Source organism: Euprymna scolopes, chromosome 17 (genome assembly GCF_053919585.1).
Source record: "Euprymna scolopes isolate OS-2025 chromosome 17, ASM5391958v1, whole genome shotgun sequence".
In the NCBI taxonomy this organism is placed as follows: Eukaryota; Metazoa; Mollusca; class Cephalopoda; order Sepiida; family Sepiolidae; genus Euprymna; species Euprymna scolopes.
The window spans coordinates 73,868,854-73,891,224 of NC_136498.1; the positions used below are offsets into that span (position 1 = coordinate 73,868,854).

At 33.8% G+C, this 22,371-nt stretch overlaps 2 protein-coding genes across 6 annotated transcripts in view; one reads left to right on the forward strand and one right to left on the reverse strand.

Moving 5' to 3' along the window:
• Positions 1 to 1,168: 1,168 nt before the first annotated feature.
• LOC145296800 (guanine nucleotide-binding protein subunit beta-like protein 1) lies at positions 1,169 to 20,720 on the reverse strand. 4 transcript variants are annotated; one of them, XM_080142871.1, is made up of 4 exons: positions 10,864 to 10,991; positions 10,157 to 10,225; positions 4,773 to 5,099; positions 1,169 to 4,121 (listed from the first exon to the last, which is right to left on the reverse strand). In XM_080142871.1, exons 3-4 carry the CDS (start codon positions 5,074 to 5,076, stop codon positions 3,457 to 3,459), a joined length of 969 nt encoding a protein of 322 aa, XP_079998997.1. In that variant the 5' UTR covers positions 5,077 to 5,099; positions 10,157 to 10,225; positions 10,864 to 10,991; the 3' UTR covers positions 1,169 to 3,456. The 4 variants fall into 4 exon arrangements, with proteins under 4 accessions (XP_079998997.1, XP_079998998.1, XP_079998999.1 ...); XM_080142872.1 differs by lacking the exons at positions 10,157 to 10,225; positions 10,864 to 10,991 and adding an exon at positions 20,245 to 20,720; XM_080142873.1 differs by lacking the exons at positions 10,157 to 10,225; positions 10,864 to 10,991 and adding an exon at positions 11,002 to 11,090.
• Positions 18,482 to 22,371, forward strand: part of LOC145296799 (uncharacterized) — a 60,817-nt gene continuing 56,927 nt past the window's right edge. Inside the window, exon 1 of one of the 2 annotated variants that reach the window (XM_080142868.1) lies at positions 18,482 to 18,627. In XM_080142868.1, the coding sequence (XP_079998994.1) occupies positions 18,612 to 18,627 (16 nt within the window). In that variant the 5' untranslated portion in view covers positions 18,482 to 18,611. Of the gene's footprint in view, positions 18,628 to 19,551; positions 19,592 to 22,371 lie in introns of those variants that run through there. The other variant, XM_080142867.1, reaches the window with a different exon arrangement.

Below are 22,371 nucleotides of genomic sequence, written 5' to 3' on the forward strand. Positions count from 1 at the left end.
ATGAGGTGAGCACTGGCAAGAACTGCTGTTCTGAGATGGTTACTTGCAGTGTCTGGTGCGCTATATCAAGCAAAAGGGAATAAAGTAGGTGACACTGCTATCACACTGAATATAAACAGAACGTTTTCACAAGTAAACAAATGAATAATATAAGAGTTTTAAATAAAAATAAGTTTTACTTTTTAAATAAAAACTTATTTTTATTTCAAACTCTTAACTTATTCATTTGTTTACTTGTGAAAAAATTCTGTTCATATTCAGTGTGATAGCAGTGTCACCTACTTTATTCCCTTTTGCTCGATATAGGATTAGAGAGTATTAATACAACTAAACGACAATCCTGCCCATATATATATAGTAATATGTAGTTATAAATAGTAATCTATAATGATAAGTAATAAGATTGTGTATCTAAAAATTAAACAAAGGTTTAATGCCCCCAAAATTTACACAAAAATTATTCAAAAGGACCTGTAGCATAGTGGATAAAGTACTAGGTAAATTAAGTTTTAAGTGACACTCTTCTAGAGATTGAAAGTTCAATCTTCAGTGTTTGTGACACTTAAAATACAATTAGATTACTTAAGACTATTGCCCAGTTATGGCCAACAGAATGAGAACATGCTACTCTCGTAGATTAAATAAAGTGTTCCATTCAAAATTCTGATCAGATTCCAGAGTTTGACAAAATACATCTGAAGAAATTTGAAGTTTACATTGGCCGAAACATTGTGAAAATAACACTCAAGATGAGAACAGTAGTCCGAATAATCCAAATTATCAATCCTCATCTCAAAATTTCAGAAACATAAAAACAGCTTTTTATCTAAATGTTTTTAAATTTAAAAAAATCAGAATTATAATCAGTAACTGTATCAGAGTCTGGAAAAATGTTGCAACTGTCCGATCACTAAACGTTATGAATAGGGCTGTGACGAGCATATTCTTTTTATTATTTTGACTCTCGAGTATATATCAGTTAATACTTACATGTTTTTAGATAGAGTGATGTGGTTCTTGATTGATTAACTGTGTCTGATATATACTCGAGAGTCAAAGCAATGATAAGAATATTCTATTGTCATAGCCGTAGTTATGAACCTCAAAATGGGTCACGTTTATATTAGGCCACCCTGTAGATGGAAGAATAAAATACAAAGTTACAGAAGAATATGAAAATATCTGGCATTATTGTGGATTAACATTTTCAGTTAAATCATAACCCTTCCCACTCCCAAAAGGTGAGATTCTACTTCTTTAGATAATTACATGAGAACACCCTGAAAACTTTGGCAGAAAGAAAAAATTTTAAAAAAGCAATTATTTCAGAATTTAGAACAGGGGATCAATTTTTATATACATTTAATGCAAATAATTGCCAATATCCCGACGATCTAGTATTTTAGGACAGTTGACCAATTTTTTTTTTTGGGGGGGGGCCATGAAAAATAAATTCTGTTCACATTTTTCTCTAAGGGGTGTTCTACTTTAGGAAATTACATACGATTTTACCACCTTGCCAGTTAAACTTAGGGTTAGCAGCAAAGCTTTTTAATTAACTGACCTAAAAAGCCCCCGAATGGCCCCCAAAATATGGAGTCATTTTCCTTTAAATTTATATATGAAACTAATGCCCCACTCTAAATTCTAAAATAATTGTTTTTCTTTCTGACAAAATTTTCAGGATGTAATCGCCTAAAGAAAGTAAAATCATTTTTGGAGGAGGGGCTAGTGATTTAGTTGAGGATTTTAATCTACAAATTTACCAAATGAGTTTATTGTATTTGTGAAGTACCTTTTCAGGTGCTCCCCCGAAAAAAACAAAAATAAAGAAAAATCTGTATGATGTGACAGAAAGAAAATATCATACATCAAAAATCACATAGATTGATCAAATAGTTTAATTTTAAAATAAAAAACTAAAATTTTATGGTTAAACTATGAGCAATGAGCTTGCGAGGCCATCTTGAAAACTGATATGTCCTGTGAAAGGGATATATTCGTCTGAAGTAGCTGAGTGGTCTTGTTCACTGTAGTCATGTTATAATCTGGTCAGTCACCTTACTGAACAAGTGTTCATGGTTGAAGCTGGTATTCCTAGCGTGAGTCTCATGGCGTACCTTTCGATATCTGTTCCAGGTGGTGCTATAAGCCAGTATTTATGGCTTTATCAGCCAATCATATTCTTGTCAAGAGGAAGAACCTGGATGTATTCATATTCATTACATTAGTATCCGTTCGATGCACAGTTAAGGATTAATAGAAATTAAAAGTATTTAATACAAAAATGAGCAGAAATTTAATGATATGGTTAACCATGAATTTGGCATAAAGCACTCATTCTAAGACAATGGGTTGAAATCTCTTGTCTATATATAACTCCATAAATCTTTTATTTAATCTAAATGAATAATAGAGCTAATAATAAAGCCTTTTCATTTATCACTCCTATAAACTATCAAGATGGGTTAATGTTACTTCAATAATACAAAATATATATCGAAAAACTGCAAATATATATATATATATATATTTATATATATATATATATATATATATATATATATAAAGAAAGTTCCTTTATGAATAATTTGCATAACTATTTTTTTAAATAGTTCATAATAAAATGATATTTAATATTACTTTGGAATTGTATTGTCATTTTTTGCTATATATATGAAATAGTTTCATCGATATCAACAGTAATTAATTAAAGTGATTTCATAAAAAAAAATTGGCTGAAATTTTGTATGGACCATTGTTACAAGGTGCAGTAAGCTAAGTATCATGGTATTTGATATATCCCACAAAAGGGATATATTCGTTTGAAGTAGTTGAGTGGACTTTGCTACTGTTTCATGTAATGATCTGGTTAGTCGCCTTGCTACTGAACGAGTGCTCATGGTTGAAGTTGGTATTTCTAGCATGAGGCTTGTGGCATACCTTTCGATGTCTCTCCTAGATGGCTCTACTGGCCAGCATTTATTGGTTAATCAGCCAATCATATTCTTATAAAGATCAAGAACACAGATGTACTCATATTCATTACATCAAAAACAATCTGAAAAAACAAAGGAGATAACTCCAAATAATTCAAACTTCCAAGATTTTAAAAAGCCATTCTTAATATGCCCCCTGCATTGGAAAAACTGAAATTGATTTTCTTCATAAAAATAAAACTACTTGATCATTTTACATGATTTTTGATTTCTTATTTTTTTATATGCACGTATCATCCTTATCTTTATAGTTGTTGTTTCACGAAGTTTCAGCCAACTATTCCTCTGGCCTTTATCAAATTACTCATCTCAAAAAGAATTCCAATAATTAAATAATACATGATTTTTGGTGTATGCTATTTTCTCTTTATCATGAGTACATACATCATTCAGATTTTTCTTTCAAAGAGGTGAGATCTGAACCCCCCCTCCCCTTCATAATTGTCTGTATTTTGTGTTATCTGTAAATATCCCACAAAGTGATGGCACCATCTTGAGAACCGGCAGCCAAATAATTGTCGGAAGAAAATGTTACATCTTTTATGCTTTTTTTGTGATGACTTAAAACAGCAAGCGGTTTGCCATTCTTTGCTTGGAAAACCCGAATTTTTGAGTCCCATCCAGCTGACACCAGGATCTTTTCGTCATTCCTCAGTGTCAAAGAATTTATTCCGTCATTTGTCAGATAAACGTTTGGAAGTTGTACAAAACCAGATTCTTTTGAAACTGACCATTGTGCGAGTTGCTTGGTAGCTGAGCCTGACCATCCATGTCCCGAACTACCGCAACACAAGCACATCACCATTTCAGCGAAAACCAACATACTATCAATAATAGACATTTCTCTCATGTCCCATAATGCAACAGCACCATTTTCGTAGCCGACGAGAATTTCATTCTCATTTCCTTTTATACTTCTAATAGCCATACACATGCCATATTTGTTGGTGTCGTCCTTTTTCTTGGGATTCAGTTCACAGACTTTCTTTTTATCCATCAGGTCAAAGATTTCAACTTTTGATTCTTCATTGTTGGAAGGCACAGCTACCCATGGATTTGACGCCAGATTTCTTGGGATTAAACAACCTTTGCAGAAACCAAACGTACAAACTGGTATTTCACCTATAAATAATAATAAAAAAGAAGATATGTTTATAATCACATGGATACACTGGCCCTTGAAAAATCAGCAAAGTTAAGCGATGTTAAGCCTGGTGAATGGATGATCATTTAGAAAGGCCAGAAACAAAAATCATTTCAATTTCATAATTCATATCCAAAAATTACAAAAAACAATAAGGTAGAAAATCAATTACTAAGGAAAAATAGTTTTTGAAAACAATTGGCGAAAATTAAGTTTTGCTAAAAATACCCCAAAAAACAAAAAAAAAAAAAAAAAAACCCCCCGGAGAGAACAAGGGAGCTAAATATTTATTTTTAAATTTAAATATCTTTTTCACTAATAATTAATTTTCTACTCCATCGTTTTTTGCAATTTTTGGATATGTTCATTATTGCAACATGACAATTAATTAGATACCATTGGTTTTACTTGAAATTCGATACTTCAATTTTCGAATTTAATTATTATAATGAAAAAATACCCCCTTTTATTTTTCAGTAGGAAAGGGAGATAACTTAAAATCAAATGAAAAAAAATCTAAATATGAGTTGACATAAGTTATTTCCCTTACTTTGACACTCTAAAGTAAAAAAAAATAGGGCATGTTTACTAACCACGTAACTACAAGGGAGCTGTTAAATTTTACTGACCTATGATTTTCCACGTCTTATCTAAAGACCAGAATACAAGTCGTCCATCTCTTCCAGTTGTAAGAAGTTGTTCTGGGAACGTGTCAAATTGGTCTATCCATAACACGCCTCGTTTCTGATGGGCACTCGGAAGAGCTGTTATAACTCGTTTCACGTTTGTGTCCCAAATGTCAATATCGCCATCTTGGTTTCCTGCTGACAGGAGTTTCTGATGGGATGAGGAGTGCAGGTAAGATAAACAGTTCACTGGACATTTTTTTTGATTTTGCAGAATAAATAAAGGATCTGGCGCCGGTTTATTCATGATGGACAATTTTTAGACAGGAACTGAAATAAAAGAAAATATTTTTTTTAGAAATAAAATGTCAATTAAAAAAAAAAATTAAAAGGCAACAAAAAAATATTGATGTATATTAGTGATAGGACGATTTCACTATTTTTTCTTGATTTCAATACAACTACAGATTTTAATTTATTTATTGCGGGCTATTATCCTCATCTTTCTTAGTTGTTGTTTCATGATGTTTCGGGACCCATGGCACAGTGGATAGAGACGTTGAATCTCTATGGTTCCAGGTGAGAATTGTCTGAAAATAGCGATTTTAATCCTACCCAAAAGCCGGCCAAGAGGCTTACTTGGCCAAAACATGGTGAGACGACAACAACTATGGATGGCAGTAATTGCTGAGAATGCAGTTAGGAGATTCGCAGTTCCTATCCCGTCGCGGTTACCACCTGACAAAGGCTAGAGGAATCGTTGGCCGAAACGCTATGAAACAACAACTAAGAAAAGATGAGAATAATAGTCAGCAATAAATTAATAAATAATACTCATCTCAAAAATGAATTCCAATTAAAGAATATGATTACAGATTTCATTCAAAATTCTTCATTCTGATACAATTACCGATTCCAATTCCTTTCAAATTTTTAAATATTTAGTTATATTTTTAAACGATCATAAAAGTCTGTATTGTGTGCATATAGTTTCACAATAGTAAAAATAAACTTATGAGGGGGGGGGGGGTAGGCATACATTAAACAAGTTGATCTTTCGATTTTTGTCTCAAATGTTTTACCTATAATTGATTGAAAATAATTATTTGATAACTCATTGTGAGAGTTTCATCTATGTATTTTTCATGTGTGATATTTTTAGCTATTTATCCACTCGTGCCGTTTTTACTGTGCCATTTTTATTTCTGCAATGTTTATTATGCCATTTTTACATAAATTTGTTATTCTGATATATAGATTTTAATTTTACTGGTAGTTTAAAAATGATAAATGTTTGTCATTTCATTATTAGCAGAAATAATGGAAAGTTTTAAGCAACAAAAACAAATTTAAAAGAATCGTTTTTGAAATCAGAAAATGGCTCAAATGTTTCCGATACTCCAAAAAGTTATGATTTTTTTCAATTCCTGATTCTAATTAACTATCACAACACTAATATATATATCTAATATATAAAAGGCTATATCTTTGCCTGTCTGTCTCTAAATGTTCAAACTCTAAAACTAAAAGTCACAGATCGCCGCTAGGGACCTTAAATGATTGACTTTTTTACGGACTGTTTTTTTTTATGGGTCTTTAGCTGGTTAAAATATTTTTCAAGGGGTCAAAAATGAAAAAAATCATGAAACATTTTGTACATTCATCTTAGTTCATTTAAAATTTTTAATGAGTTCATATGCATATAACATTGGTACAACTTTGAATGCGACAATTCCGGTTTCAATTCTAGCTGATGGCACCCAAATACTTTTTTTTCTTTTGAAATCACAACTCTATAATATACACAAAATATGCCCCCCCCGTTAGTGTGTGTGTGTGTATATATATATATATATATATATATATATATATATATATATATATATATACATTTAAATAACGGAGTAGTCACCAACAATGTGTATTTTTTAACATTATTTTATTATTCCGTGTCTTGGTTTTTCATTGAGAATTATGTTTGGATCATTGTAATAATGTTTTTAAGTCATTGAAATCATTTTTACGCGCGTTTCAGACGTTCTGTGTAGCGTCCAATCACTAATATATATATATATATATATATATATACATACATATATATATATACATACATACATATATATATATACATACATACATTATATATATATGTATGTATGTATATATACATACATACATATATATATATACATACATACATATATATATACACACACATATATATATAAATTTGTCATCCACATACAGTACTGTTTCATTGTATCACAACTCATCAGTGTGGCTAGATATACACCTTTCCCAAGCCGTGGATCGAACCTATGATCGTTGCGTTGACAATCAACAGCTCTAACCATCAGACCACAAATTAGTGCTGTAAATATTTCTCGAGTGTGCATTAAATCCACACCCACCCGTCGCAGACAGTGCTCAAACCATCATTTGTTAACAAACAAATAAATAGTGGGCCTGGCCGAGGGACTTTTAGTTTTATATATATTTTAATAGTGTTAAAGAAGATCAGATCAAATCAATACACAATGCTTTGCTGGATTTGCTTTACTGATTTGCATTTGTGACTGATTTTGGAAACTGAATGGATATACAAAGATAATCAAACCGTACAAGACCTTCAGGTATTTTTTTGTTTTGTTCATACGTCACATCACTTCAACACCTAGTTCCCTGTATAGCCTTCTTATACTCCTCCATATTTATTTCATATGTTTTCTTGTATCAATAATATGCAATACAGTACATTTTGGGTGTTGATAAGTGTAGGTCTCATTAATAAAATGCATATTCAATTATACAATAGGGACTGTTAGAATATCTCCTTCGTTTAGATCGATTTCCACACACATTTTGGATATTAATTATTGTTTTGAAATAAAACTTAGAGTTCTGATAGTAACACAGTATCAAATTGAAAAGTGAATTTGGGACGCTAAATCGAAAAATTACCTCAAATCTGTGGTTTACCTTTTCTTTCTAGATGTACATTGATTAAAAAGATAATTTTTCGTTTTAATTTTTATTTATTTAAAATCAATGATGGTGGAAAATATGTTTTTAAAAGTATTGTTTAACTCTTTAAGTTCAAGGTGATTTTATTACTATGAAAGAAGAGGTTGACCCATGAATTTGAGTCTCTTAAATTAAATAAAAATAACATTTAAATTTGACTAATGCTATTATTACTTTTTTTTTTTTTTTTTTTTTTAAATCTGTGCATTGTAGTAATTAATATCATTTAAAACAAGTGAAGCATGCATCGTTCCCCGTGAGTGCACAGTGAACGAAGCATAAAAAACTGACCAAGTTCAGCAGTGTGCTCCCCCCCCCCATTTAGCCTCAAAAGTCCCCAGGGGGACGTTAAATCCTGATGAAAATGAACAAACGGTGCAGTTTTAGGCCTTAACATATGTAAATTTGAGTTCTGCACCATGCAAAAAAAGAAATGACTAAGTCCACCATTGCCCCCCCCCCACCATTTAGTCCTAAAAGTCCTCAAGGCCTTAACATATTTAAATTTGAGCTCAGCCAGCACCATGCAAAACTGCTAAATAGACATACACAGAAAATTTTGGACAAATATGGTAAAATAGTCCCAAAAATGGAGTATTTTTATTAGCCCTAAAAGAGCCCCTGGGGCACACCCAAGAGTTATTGCGACAAACAAACAAAATTATATAGAAATCAGAAAGTTTTATAAAAATCCAAGGCATCAATTTTTTTAATAAGCACAAAAGTGTCAATTTTAGCCATTTTAACTTGAAAGGCATCCCCCAAGTGGGGTAATAGGAGCTTTCCCGGAAAATCCGTTCTGTTACTTTTTTTTTTACTCATATCATGTTTAATGTTTGTGAGAAATTTCAAGGCGTAGTTATTGAGAAAAGTGTGGATAGACGAACGGACAAGGGTGAATTTATAGGTGCACCCTCCTTTTATCGGGGGAGGGGACCAAAAAATTTTTTATAAAACAAGTAAAATGTCTACAAAAATATTTGCATAAAACCGCAGTTTAATAGTCAGAGTGTAATGGATTGAAAAATTGTACACATGCGATAAATATTGTTTTATCTGGTTTTCATTTAATATTAGTTAAAATCTGTTTAGTTTTTTTCTTGTAAACAACAAGTCGCCACCGACAATCTTCAGTCATATTTGACTCGAGAAAGTCATGTCGTTCTAGGCAAATTGTTCATTTATTTTTCTTTTAGTGGATTTTATTGAGAAGACATTAAATAAATAGGAAGGCATTTTTTTTTTAGAAGAGAATAAAGTAGGCAGAAAAACAAGACAGCAAACAAAACAAAAAAACTAAACCTAAAGTTAACAATATTAATCGCGCCCATATAATGTTTAGCTTTTACTTCGGCAGTTAAAAGGTATGTTTTTGATCTTTCCTTTTGCCTTCTCTATTTACTATTTTATTCTGATAATATTTGTTACACAATTCTCTTGTAGCAAACTAAATTCATCCTAGGTTCTGGAAAAATTTCCATAAAAGTGAATATGTAATTTGCGATTATGAACGTGTTGGATATTTATTTTTGATTCACAGTTAAAGGGAGGTAATTCAGAGCCATGATTCAGAAATAAATATCTGACACGGGCAGAAGATTACGTATTCAGCTTTTTGTAAATTTGTCAGCCCTTTTGATATTGCATTGTCCTCCACAAAATTACTCTGGCTAACCATACGGTGAGTATGGTGCCTAAAACTAAACACAAATTCCATGAGAAAAGTTTATTTTCTTTTCTTAGAACTATCCACCTGTGTGGAACTGGAACAGTAACAGCTGACTACAAAACGGTAGCTTCAAAGTCCAATGTAAACAAGTTCTTATGGAGCTCTCCTCCTCTTAAATTATCAAATATAATGAAAAATTAATACACATACTTAATTAATGTACATACGACAAATATTGTTTTATCTTGTTTTTATTAAATATTAGTAAATTGTGAACCATTTCGAGTTAAAATCTAGTTAGTATTACGCTTGTAATCTTAAGAACAAACTTGAAATGTGAACATATGCTGCAATAACCCCCCCCCAAAAAAAACCCTAAACAAAACAATGAAGTCTTCATAAAAATGGAAGTTTCACTTCGTATTAACCGGTCTCCGTTCCAAGTTTTAGGTCCACTAAATCACAGAATGTTTATGATGGATAGTGTCTGCTAATTCCCCCCCCCCCTATTTCATACGTAGCCAAATTGATTGTAACGCCAATACGTTCAGCATGTTAGAATCTTCTCTCTCTATATATATATTATATATATATAGTTATAGTTACTACATATCGTCTTTTCGATACAATTACATGGGTCGGAAAAACTACGTGATTACTACTTAAAATGCAAAAGAACAAAAACTTAGCTAACCATATTGATGCGATAAAATTTGGTAGCAAGTTACAATAGAAAGTCGACTACAAAATGAAACTCGGCTTCCTGAAATAGAAAACAAAAAAAAAAAATACAGTTGCTAATTTATTTACATTGCATTAAAAATATTTTTTTACTTTTATATTTTCATTGTTTTTGTTTGTAAATTGTTTTCTAGAGTTATTTTTAAGTAACGATTTACACAATCAAAAAGTAAATTTCGAAAACAATAATAAATTGCAAAAAAAAAAAAAAAAAAAAAACATGAAACAAAGTGTTTTTTAATTTTCCGTTTCAGGTTCCCGGATTTCATTTTGTGTGGTCGCCTTTCGGCTGTTGGAAAGAATTTCTGGATCTTATCGAGCGAGCACATATCTGTAGCCTCCATGAGGCTGATCTAGATGGACACACTTGTTTCAGTTTTAATGAAACTAAAACTTCTATGAACTTCTCACACATAACCAGAGTAAATCGAAGATATTCAATTTGAATGTAAAAATTAATTCCATAATATTTGTTGAGCATTATTCGTTTTACACGGGAAATAACAGAAAAATAATTTGAAGTAAAAACGTAGTTATGCAGAAAAAGACATTGTAAATAATAAAGCGTCGACTACACACGAGTAATTTTTTTTTTTTTTTTTACAATGTACCACATTTCTTTGCACTTTCAGCGAAATAAATATTTTGATTAAAATTTACATTTAAAGAGCTTTCCTGGCGTAATTCTGATGAAAAAGTGATAATTATGTAAATTTATATGGTTTAATTTTTAATTCGTCTTCGAGTAGAACATGTTTGGGTTTAAGGTGCACAAAATATAAATAAAACGACACTCACACGCACGCTGTCGGTGCAACAGAAATTTCGTCCCCTTTTTAGATTGGCCGAGCGATTAAAATATGTTTTTGCTATCGCGAAAATATACGCGCATGCGCGCGCGCACACACACACACACACACACACACACACACACACACACACACATATTAATGTTGGGACGATTAATCGGAATCAGGAATCGGAAAATCGGAGCTTTTTGGGGTATCGAAATCAGGAAAATTTAAGCCTATTTTCTGAAGCCCAAAAACCGATTCCTTTGGTTATCTATTTTATTTTATTTTTATAAAACATCTTCCACTGCTTGAAGTAATAATAAAATAATGAATATTTACTGATTTAAACTTCCAGTAAGATTAAAATCTCTAGATCTGTAGAACGTAAATGTTGTGCATTTCTCTCCTAATAATTACTTAAATAAACACAAGGCCAAACGACATTGCTTTTAATAAAACAATAATAAAGGGTTTATTTTAAAAAAGCGAGATTGTATCGCAAACTGGAGAGAAAGAAAGAAAATGTAAATGTCTGTTTGAAGGTGTCTCGTCTGCCATCAGACTGCAGTCGTCAATAAGTAGCAGTGGGAGGGTTAATGAGAGAGGTCTGTATAGGTCGCTTGCTGGCGTCTCTCTGATGATCGCAGCTAAGATCCCAAAGGGCTAAAAATAGTTTGTAAGGGGACAGCTCAAATCAATGCGCCCTGTCAACCGATTGGCCAGTGTGGCCGAATCACTTTGGCACCGGGCATTGATCCGCTTATAGTAAATAGTTTGTTAACTGCTACATCACCCCCTGCTTAGGTGAAAAGCCGATGAAGAAAAATAAAAAGTTAGCAGTCTTTAGAAAAATACAGAACACAAGGCAACGTAATGTCTGGAAGTTTATGTTGCCGAAGAAAGAATATATAAAGGGGTAATGAGAATAGAAAGTTCCAGCTAAAATTTCTTTCTTTTTTTTCTTTTTTTTTTTTTTTTTTTTTAAATAAACTGAATTTACGGAGGTTTAAATATAGAAAGTTTTGCATAATTTTTTAGCCCAATGTACACAGCGGCCACTACGTGTAGTCGTGACATAGTTGTCATTTTCAGAATTCACTTCAGGTGTTTGCTGTGTGAATGTAGGTGGGATATGTGTGTTTTGTGTTTCTGAGTCAAGAAAAGCTCTTTTCACTCTATCAACAGATACTGTTTCTTTTTTGCCCCTAATATCCACGGTGAAAAGTTTAGAAGTGCATGATAACACGCGATAAGGACCAGTATAAGGCGGTGTTAGAGGGGCTTTTACACAGTCTTTTCTAAGAAACGTGTGTCCATGAAGAAATGTCTTTGGGGACCGAAGATTTTATGGTCTGTTCCCTAGGTTTCATGGTTGGGAGCTTACTAAAGTAAGCTTGTGTCTGTTTATAAACAGAGCTGGATCTGACAATCCTAGTTCTATCAGGATCAGCATCTGACCTGGTAGTGATAGAGGTACTCCATAGACAAGTTCGGCTGGAGAGTATCCCAGGTCCTCTTTGATAGCTGCACGACAGCCAAGAAGGACAACAGGTATGTATTCGCTCCATCGCTGTTGGTCAGGGTAAGCGCGTAAGGCAGCTTTCAATTGTCAATGGAAGCATTCTATCATCCCGTTTGAAGCTGGGTGATAGCTTGTTATTCGAATACGTTTGATCCCTAAAATCCTGGAACAGGTGGGATTCAAACTGTGCTCCACAGTCTGTGGTAATTGTTGTGGGGACTCCATAGAGCGATATCCAACCCAATATAAGGGCTCGCGCTACAGATTCAGCTAAAATGTCCTTTAGGGGAATAGCTTCAGGCCACCGTGTGAAACGGTCTATGCAGGTCAGGAGATAAGTAAATCCCTGGCTGGCCATGGTCCAACCAGATCGATGTGAATATGGTTGAATCGAGCATCTGGGGTGCTGAATGATCCCAGGGGTGCACGGATATGGTTGTGCACCTTTGACTTCTGACAGGAAATGCAGGAACGTGTTCAGGCAGTGATGTCATGCCTCATATTAGGGCAAAAAAATCTAGCTGTAATCAGCTTCATTGTGGCTTTGCGTCTGGAGTGTGCCAGATTGTGTAGTGTGTCAAAAACAGCTCTACGATTAGTCATGGGAACAAACGGTCTAGGTGAATCTGTTGAAGTGTCACATATGATCTGCATGTCAGAAGTAGGCACGGGCAGATACGCGAATTTGCAAGTTGCGAATTCAGGTGACGACAGATCCAACGTGTCCAGAGACTCTGCTGGTCTAAGGCCATTTGTGGTAAATTGATATCCGAAGGTAAGGACAGAGAATTAATAGGGAGACGGGATAAGGCATCTGCTATAGTGTTCTGCCCCCCCCCCCGAGATATGTCGGATATCGCTGGTAAATTGCGAAACAAAATCCAAGTGACGAGTTTCGCGAAGTGAATATTTGTCCGGCTTAGCACGCAGTGCGAATGCAAGCAGACGGTGATCAGTGTAGATCACAAATTGTCGGCTCTCGAATGAATACTGAAAGTGTTTCACTGTGAGGTACATAGCCAGGAGTTCACAGCCAAACGTGCTGTAACATTGTTCTGCCAGTTTCAGCTGCCTCGAAAAATATGTGAGGGGTTGTAGTTGTTGTTGGTGCTGTTGATGCAACATTGCACCTACAGCTGTGCCCGATGCATCCACAACCAGTGAAAACTGGGCATCAGGCACAGGATGTGCAAGTAATGTGTGTGTTGCTAGTTTCTCCTTCACTTCTTTAAAGGCTTTTAGTTGAATATCATTCAGTGAAATCTGCTCATTTTTCTTCTTCCTGTTACGTAACAAGTCAGAAAGAGGAGACAAGAGATCCGCACAGTGTGGGATGAAGTGCCTGTAGTAATTTAGCAGGCCGAGAAAGTGCTTTAGTTGGCGAAGTGAAGTGGGTGGTTTAAGGTCTTGTAGAGCCTTAACCTTTTCAGGTAAGGGAGATATACCCTCTGGGCTGATGATATGGCCCAGGAAAACTAACTCTGAAGCATCAAAAACACATTTACCAGAGTTAATTCTAACCTAGGTGATAGATTTACCAGATTTTATTAGAAACTTAGCTCCCTCTAAAAGTCATTAAATATTTTTTTTTGCATTTTCTTTTAGTAGATTAAAAAAATTGAAGAAATTTTTAACGATTTTTATGTAAATATTAGTACTGGGGCATATTGTAAGCCAAACACGTCTCATCGTTTGCTGGTGTTCCGTGACCGGTGAATCACCGATGGTGATAGTTCCCCATATAATAAAATGGCAGCATCGTTTTACAGAAAACCACTTAATTTATTAAATAAAAATTAAGTAGAATGTTATAATTAAAAAGAGACGTATAAAAATCCATGGGTGTGATGAAAATGCTATACCAAAATGTTGAAGCAATCAGCCTAGTATTTTTTTTAGATTATAGGTAAGTAACAAACATACATTCCCATTTTTATTCATACAGAGATAGATATAAGGAAATTTCACATCATAGAATATTGGGCTATAAAGTCCAGATGTCGAATTTCTCATGGACCATATTTGTCGACATGTGTATGTAGAGCAAATGTTAGAGGTTTATGATCCGTATAAATGGAAAATTTTCTGCCTTCAAGGAGATGTTTAAAGTGCTTAATTGCAAGATAAATTGCAAGTAACTCTCTCGAGAAAGTGCTATATTTAGTCTGAGCTTTGTTTAACTTGGCAGAGAAGAATGAAATAGGGGTAATTTTTTTGTCAGAAATTTGGTGAATGACAGCTCCTACTGCTATTTCTGATGCGTCCGTCGTAAGTGTAAGTTCCGTTGTATCGCTATCTTGGATATACGTAAGTTTAGTGAAGTTTGCCAAAGCAGTTTTCGATTGTTCAAACGCCTGTAGTGCAGGTCCTTCCAAAACTAACTGTTGGTTTTTGGTTCATTTTTTTAACAAGTCCGTTAAAGGTGTGAGTAACATGGAACAATTAGGCAAAAAGCATCGGTAATAGTTAATTATGCCTACAAAATCGCGTACTTGTCTGACAGATGTCGGTAGAGGGAAATTCGAAATAGCACTTACTTTTTCAGGCAAAGGGGAGATTCCATCCTTGTCAGTTAAATGACCGAGAAATTGAACTTCCTGGTGGCCAAAAACACATTTATTGGTGTTTAGTTTAAGACTGAAATGTGACAGTCTTTTGAAAGTTTGTTCCAGGTGTAACCGATGTTCTTCAAGGTTTCTGCTGGCGATTAAAACGTCGTCCACATATGCGAATATGAACGGCAGACCTCTGAAAACTTCGTCAATCAAACGCTGGAAAGTTTGACGGGCGTTTCTCAACCCGAAAGGCATCCTTAGGAACTCATAAAAGCCAAATGGTGTGGTCAGTGCAGTTTTATGAATGTCTTCTTCCGCGACTGGAATTTGAAAATATGCCTTAACGAGGTCCAGTTTGGAGAAAATTGCGGCGCCTTGGAGTCCATTGGCGAAGTCATGGATATGAGGAATAGGATATCTATCTGGAACAGTTTTCACGTTTAAGCGTCTAAAATCTCCGCACGGGCGCCATGTGATGTTGTCAGCTCTCTGTACCATGTGGAGTGGTGATGACCAAGCACTTTTCGAGGGCCGTATTATTCCCATGTGGAGTAGGTTTTGAAATTCGGATTTTGCCAATTTGTATTTATCCGGTTTCAAGCGTCTGGGGGTTGAATAGACGGATGGTCCTGTTGTCTTAATATAGTGCTTAGCGCTATGTTTGATTGGGTCCGTGTTTTTAAACGGCTGGGAAAGTTGAGGAAATTTTTGGAATAACCCGCGGACGTGTAAATCTTCGGGTAGGGCAGTGCTGATTCTGGTGGTTAAAAATTTCGAGGTAGTTCCTCTCACCGAAATCTTCGTTTCGTTGTCTGTCAATGTGTGATGAGTCATGTCAACAGACAGGTTGAAATGGGCTAAAAAATCTGCCTCCAAAATTGAAGTGGTCACGCTGGCTATGGTGAAATTCCAGAAAAAATTCCTTCGCATTCCCAGGTTTAAATTTAAAGTTTTTTCGCTAAAAGTGGGTATTTTTGTACCATTGGCGGCTTGTAGGTTGTTGAAAAATTGGGTCCCTGTTGGGTGGCCATGCGGTGTCGGCATGACGCTGATTTCCGCTCCGGTGTCTATTAAAAAGTTATATCCATGAATTTTGTCACGGATATAAAACAGACGACCTTTTTTTTGTGCTCCAGCTACAGTCGTCGTTGTTACTGGCTGGAAGGTTCGTTTCCCTGTGCTGGTTTTTTGAATGTGCAGGGTGTAGTGCATTTCCTCGTGTCGACACCGAATCTCCTGTGGTAGAAACAAACATCTTGTCTATGTTGTGACGTGGATCGGTTCCTGCTTGAACTTCTTCGCCTGTAACTTCGCCGCGTGTCATTGTAGTTTCTGGGATAATGTTGACGCATTTGAAGTGCGTCGGCTAGCTGCTTCGAAAGCTTTTCAACCGCAGACTTTAATTCTGCTAATTCCTCGTCTCGGTTTTGGTCAGGTTGCCGAATATTTAATGCCATGGTTTTGTTGTAGAAGTCCGTCTGTTGAAGTTCCATTTTTAAAATTTTTTTTTAAAAACTTTTATATTACTATTTCTTGTGTGTGGTTTGAAAATGTTCCTCCTCGTGGTCGACAAGTTTTTTTTTTTTTTTAGGGAAAAATTATTTTTCTTGCGTGCCGTGGATTTCTGTGGGCGAGTTTAGTTTACCGCGTGTTTTGTTCAAACTCATTCATTTCATTTTAAAATAACGGGGTCACCATCGTTTGTTGCGGACCAGGATATAAAATACCTTAACTCACTACAAAAGAAAATAATGAAACGAATGGAATGAAGGAAACAATAACTCAATTGCTGGATGAAATTAACATGTCGTTTATTTTCTGTCGAAATTAAAATGGTTTAGGTGTAACACGTGTTCATTCAGGCATTGACGACTACATGTGTTGAAAAGAAAAGGATGAAGTCGAGGACGAGGAAAATAGAAAGAGAGTGTTGCCTCAGCAAAACCATGCGTTCATGATAGCAGTCGTCCACGTGGAAAAGTCTTCAAACCAAGAGCTATGGACACAGAACTTGCCTGGTTGACGAAACCAGGCAAAAGGGAAGAAAGAGGAAGTTGAATAGTGTCGTGAACTTTTATATCGGGGTGAGTGTTCTGACTGCGCATGTCCAGAATTCCTTTCAGGGGAAGTGACGTTTCGCATGTGTGCATACTTGTGCGCGTATGTGTGCGTACATATGTGTGTGTATGAGGATGTGTATATGCATGCGTATGTGCGTGCGTACATGTGGGTATGTATATTTGAGGAAAAACATGTTCGAACATGTTCTCGTGTGTCGTCGAAGCGAGAAGAAAGGAAGAAGACTGAAGTGACTGAATGAACGAAATGAACTGAATTAATTGAATTAATTCTAGAAGACTGCTTGATGTGTTTTTATACATTTTGGGCAAGCTCCCAAAACAAGATTGCTACTGCTGATATTTTGGTTTTTGGAAAAGCGTTAAAAAGACAATCTTCTTAATTTTCTCATTGGTCGCTTGTGTCACATGATACTGTTGCCAGAAATATGTTCATTTTACTTTTGTTGTTGTGCGAAAAATGTGTGGGCGTATTTGAAATTGTGCCGTTGCTGGAAGAACTTATTTTTGTGCAAAATGCGCGGAAAAATTTAAATGAATAAAGGTTTGTTTATCTGTGCACAAGTGTGTGTGTGTGTGTGTGTGTGTGTGTGTGTGTGTGTGTGTGTGTGTGTGATTGCACAATACCCATCCTAGGTTTAAAAAAAAAAAAAAAAAATTTTTTATTGCATTTTCACCAAAACAAGGCTCAATGCCTCTTTGATAGGGGGAGGGCTATTATCTGGGACATAATTTGCAGGAATACTATATAAGGAGTTGGGCAGCAAGATGTCTGTTTACATCGCACTTGGCATATCAGTACTATCAAGGAGCAAGAACCCGGAAGGGAATTCCAAAATCTAGCAGTTCTAGAAAAGAAACTATGAGAGTAAAAGGCTTTCCGGCATCTGGGGATGTCTACTGTATAGGGGTGGGATTTTGCTGCTTGTCGGGTTTGTCGAGGTTTTTACATCGAGGGGGCACAAGGGTTTGTAGTTCAATGGAGCACCTAGCATTAAAATACTTGAAAAAATAGACAGCGGTTAAGTAAAAGGATTTCATATATGTGTTGTACAATACTCGTCCTAGGGTTGGTAAAAGTTTTTTTTTTTTTTTTTTTTTTTTTGCTCGGGATAGCAAATGATAGTCACCAGTAATTCCTCAATATCCTAAGAATAACAGGTATTTTTAAACGCTACTTCTTTTACTCTTCGTTTTATACGCTCCCGAGCAAGGCTGGGTAGCCTTGTTAGTTAATAAATAAAAGATAGTGTAAAAATTGAATTTAATTTGAAAACCCCATCTAAAAAAAAAAAAAAAAAAAAAAAAAAAATAGCGCGGTTTGTGTAAGTACGTGAAATTAGTAAGATACACATAACCATATTGGTTGTTGATCAGCGCAAAGCTCGGATGTTTATTAACAAGAAACTATTTTAATGTGTCACCGTCTACTGATTATCGAAAGTCATTGAATGGCATCATGGCGAATAATTCAGGTATGTTTATATTGTTTACACTTTTTTTGTTGTCTATCAACTATTTGGGGTATCAAAAAACCTAATAATTTAAGTAGATATATCAAAAGTCTTTATAGATAGCTATATCATCTATATATTTTTAACATTTGTAATCGTAGGTTTTAAAACCGTTAATCAATTTCATTGCTTGGCTTGACACACCAAACAATTCATGTTTAAAAAAAAACGATATCTACATAGTAAACACCGCATCATGATTAGTTTCTCGTATGTTTGAAATGTAGATAAAGTAAATCCATGTTATTTTAAGAAAAAAAAATCACGTTAGAATAAAATATGTTTATATAAGAAATTTAAATACTTATATTATCTTAAAAAAATAAAATAAAATACTAAACTTAAATGAATTCATTGTGAGATTTGGTCACAAAATAGGGGGTCAGTTTATTTTGGTCGTTTCCATGAACTTGTAATTCAATTTTAGTCTACTTTTATTCAAAACAAATCTTATCGTTTTCTTTTCAATATGATTTCAGAACATAAACATATCAAGACGTATAATTATTTCGTGTTTAACTGTAAAAATTGAATTTATAAATAACAAAAAGCAAGCAAAAACAAACAAAAAAGCCTCACCGCGTTTCCCACCCGCACTTTTAACAAAACTATGAGACAACTTTCAGTACTTATGTAGAATACGGTTCGTGCTGAAATAATAACATGATTTTAGGGTGCTAATCCGCGCTATTTTTTAAATTGTATTTTAAAGTTTAATTAAAGTTTTATGATATGTTTTTTGTAATTCAATTGTAAGGTTAAAGTACAGAATAAAGCACCCTCCCCTCCTCATGTTAAGAATGGCTTTTTAATCACGTTATTATTTCAGCACGGATCAATGAGTACCTTAAAAGGTACCGTAAAAATTGAATTTAACTTGGAAATCTCCTATTAAAAAAAATGGAACTGGCCGTATTTTGCATAAGTATCCAACTTTTTATATGTTTGTTTTTCTCACCTCACGCGACTTACTTACTAGGTGCAAGTCTAGAATTCAGCCTAATTAAAAAAAAAAAAACAAAAACAAAAAAACGCAGAAAAATCTTTATGGCGTACGAGCCTGTCACGGAACAAAAATGTCATATTCTAAAAAATCAAACTAAGAAAATAAAATTTTGTGACGAAGAGAGACTTTGTGTTTTGATCCACCATGTTTAATAAAGGGAGATAACTTAATTCGAATTAATGAGATTTTAAAATTATTAGTAATCGCCAAAAATGGTAAAAAAAAAAAAAAAAAAAAAAAATGGCGCTTATGTACCTATCTTACTGCGCTGTTTTTAAAAATAGTATTTTCAAGTTAAATGTCATTTTTACGCTGTTTATTGAATTGTTAGGTGAAAGTTCAGAATAGTTACAAAACACCCTTCCCTCTCCACGTTAAGAATGGTTTTCTAAATAATAACGTTATTATTTCAGCGCGGTAACATACTTGCATAAGTACCAAAAAACTTGATTAATTATGATTTTGGAAATCTGACATTTTCGTTCCGTGACTGGTTGTGGTTCGTACGCAATAAAAATTTTTCTGTATTTTTAAAATTAGGTTGAATTCTAGATAAAAACATTATTACTCACTAGAAGTTTTAAGCTATCATCAAAGAATTCTCGGTAAATTTTCAGTTGGATCCCACCTCAACATTTATCAATAATGACGATTTTTATAGGTGTTGTGTTCGTGTATGCTGAAAAAGATTAAATATTAAGACATTTATTTTCGGACTTTCAGTGGCCACCCGCCCCCGCCCGTCTGCCATTTTGTTGTTTTATTTTTGCCGCGCGTGCGCGTACAACAATGGTCACCCCAAATCAGGGGGAGAAATCATTATTTTAAACTATGACCGAAGTATGAAATAAATAACAAAAAAAAAAAAAACCCAAAATCAAACTCGATATTAATTACTCCTCGAAAGAACTATAAAAAAAGTAAATAAAGAAAGTGAAAGGGGACATATATCCGTAATTGGGTACTTGCACAGTTTAATCAAGACATTAAAAAATGAAAATATCGAAAAAGGTTATATTATACGTATCCGTTTTGGACTGAAGATCTCCGAAAAAACAGAAATTTCGTTTAATTTGCTCGAGTAGTTTTTTATTTTTTTTTATTTTACAGAGGAAAAACACGTTTTTATGAAAGCGCGTTGAAGATAGCCATTTTTTTAAAAAAATGTTTTGAACACGCCACGAGGAGATAACTCAGTTTAAAATGCCGACGCCCCCTCCCCATCTTTAATACTAGCTTTTCTTCCTAAAAAATCGAACCTTTTGCTCCGTATCATAAATTGTTTTTTCGCAAAAAACAAACAAAACAACAACAACAACAACAACAAAAAAACTACTTGATGACATTAAGTGAAATATTTTTTTTTTTTCGGAGAACTTCATTTCATAACGGATACGTACAATATAACCTTTTTTTTTTTTTCCGATATTTTCCTTTTTTTAATCTCTTGATTAAATTGTACAAGTACCATTTTTATTATTAAAAACAGAAAATTACATATTCATAATTGTTTAAACTGGGCGGAGAGCGGAGGAGAGGAGCGCAGCCGCAGCGGCAGCGCCATTTGAAAACCAAAACATTTATTGTATAAAAATATATCAAAATATTATACTTATATCAAAATATAATTGTAAAGACATCGAAAAGTTTGCGTAAGAAAATATAATTTTAATAAAATAATTTTGTAATTTTTTTGTTATTTATTTTCTACTTCGGTGATAGTTTAAAGTACTGATTTCTCCCTCTGATTTTAACGACAGGTACCCGAAAAAATGGCGTCTACATTGTCGGCGATAAACTGTAGAAGTACCGAATAATTTCCCAACTGTTAATCTCTATTATAATTTTTTATCCACTTCTTACCACTACTTTTTTTTTTTTTACTATCACTTTGATTTGCGATCATTTTTTAAAAAATAAATTCTAATATTTAATTTTTAATTCTACCCTTATTGAAATACAATTGTATTTTTATTATTTATAATCTATTTAACTCCTATGTCTGCGAGTGCATCCAGTTTTTACTGTTACTCATTTTTTAACCACTATTTTGCTTCCTTACTTATTGCTCTATATTTGGTACTTCTACAGTTTATCGCCGAAAATGGAGACGCCAATTTTTTTTTTCGGGCACCTGTCATTAGAATTAGGGGAAGAAATCAGTATTTAAAACTATGGCCGAAGTAGGAAATAAATTACAAAAAAAAACAAAAAACAAAACAAAAAAAACTTTATATTAATTACTCTCGGAAAAAACTATAAAAAAAGAAAATAAAGTATCCGTAATTGTTTAACTGGAAATGTTTCGATTTAATTAATAAAAGCGGGAAAGTTTTTTTTTTCGTATATATGTTTTTATTATTAAAAACAGAAAATGAAAATAACATATTCGTAATTATTTAAAGTGGGCGGACGCCATTTGAAAACCAAAACATTTATTGTATAAAAATCTATCAAAATATAATTGTAAAGACATTTATTGAAAAATCTGCGTAAGAAAATATAATTTTTATAAAACAATTTTGTAATTTGTTTTGTTATTTATTTCCTACTTCGGTCATAGTTTAAAATACCGATTTCTCCCTCTTATTTTAACGACAGGTGCCCGAAAAAATAGCGTCTCCATTTTCGGCGATAAACTGTAGAAGTACCCTATTTTTTTTTAAAAATCTTATTTTGTTATTCTAATTATATTTACA

Bases quoted from the DNA above. Each gene is read 5' to 3' on its own strand.
- LOC145296800 (XM_080142872.1), bottom strand. From the start codon at position 5,076: ATGAATAAACCGGCGCCAGATCCTTTATTTATTCTGCAAAATCAAAAA. The intron at 4,122-4,772 runs GTCAGTAAAATT...TATTATTTATAG, and splicing joins TAAGACGTGGAAAATCATAG to GTGAAATACCAGTTTGTACG.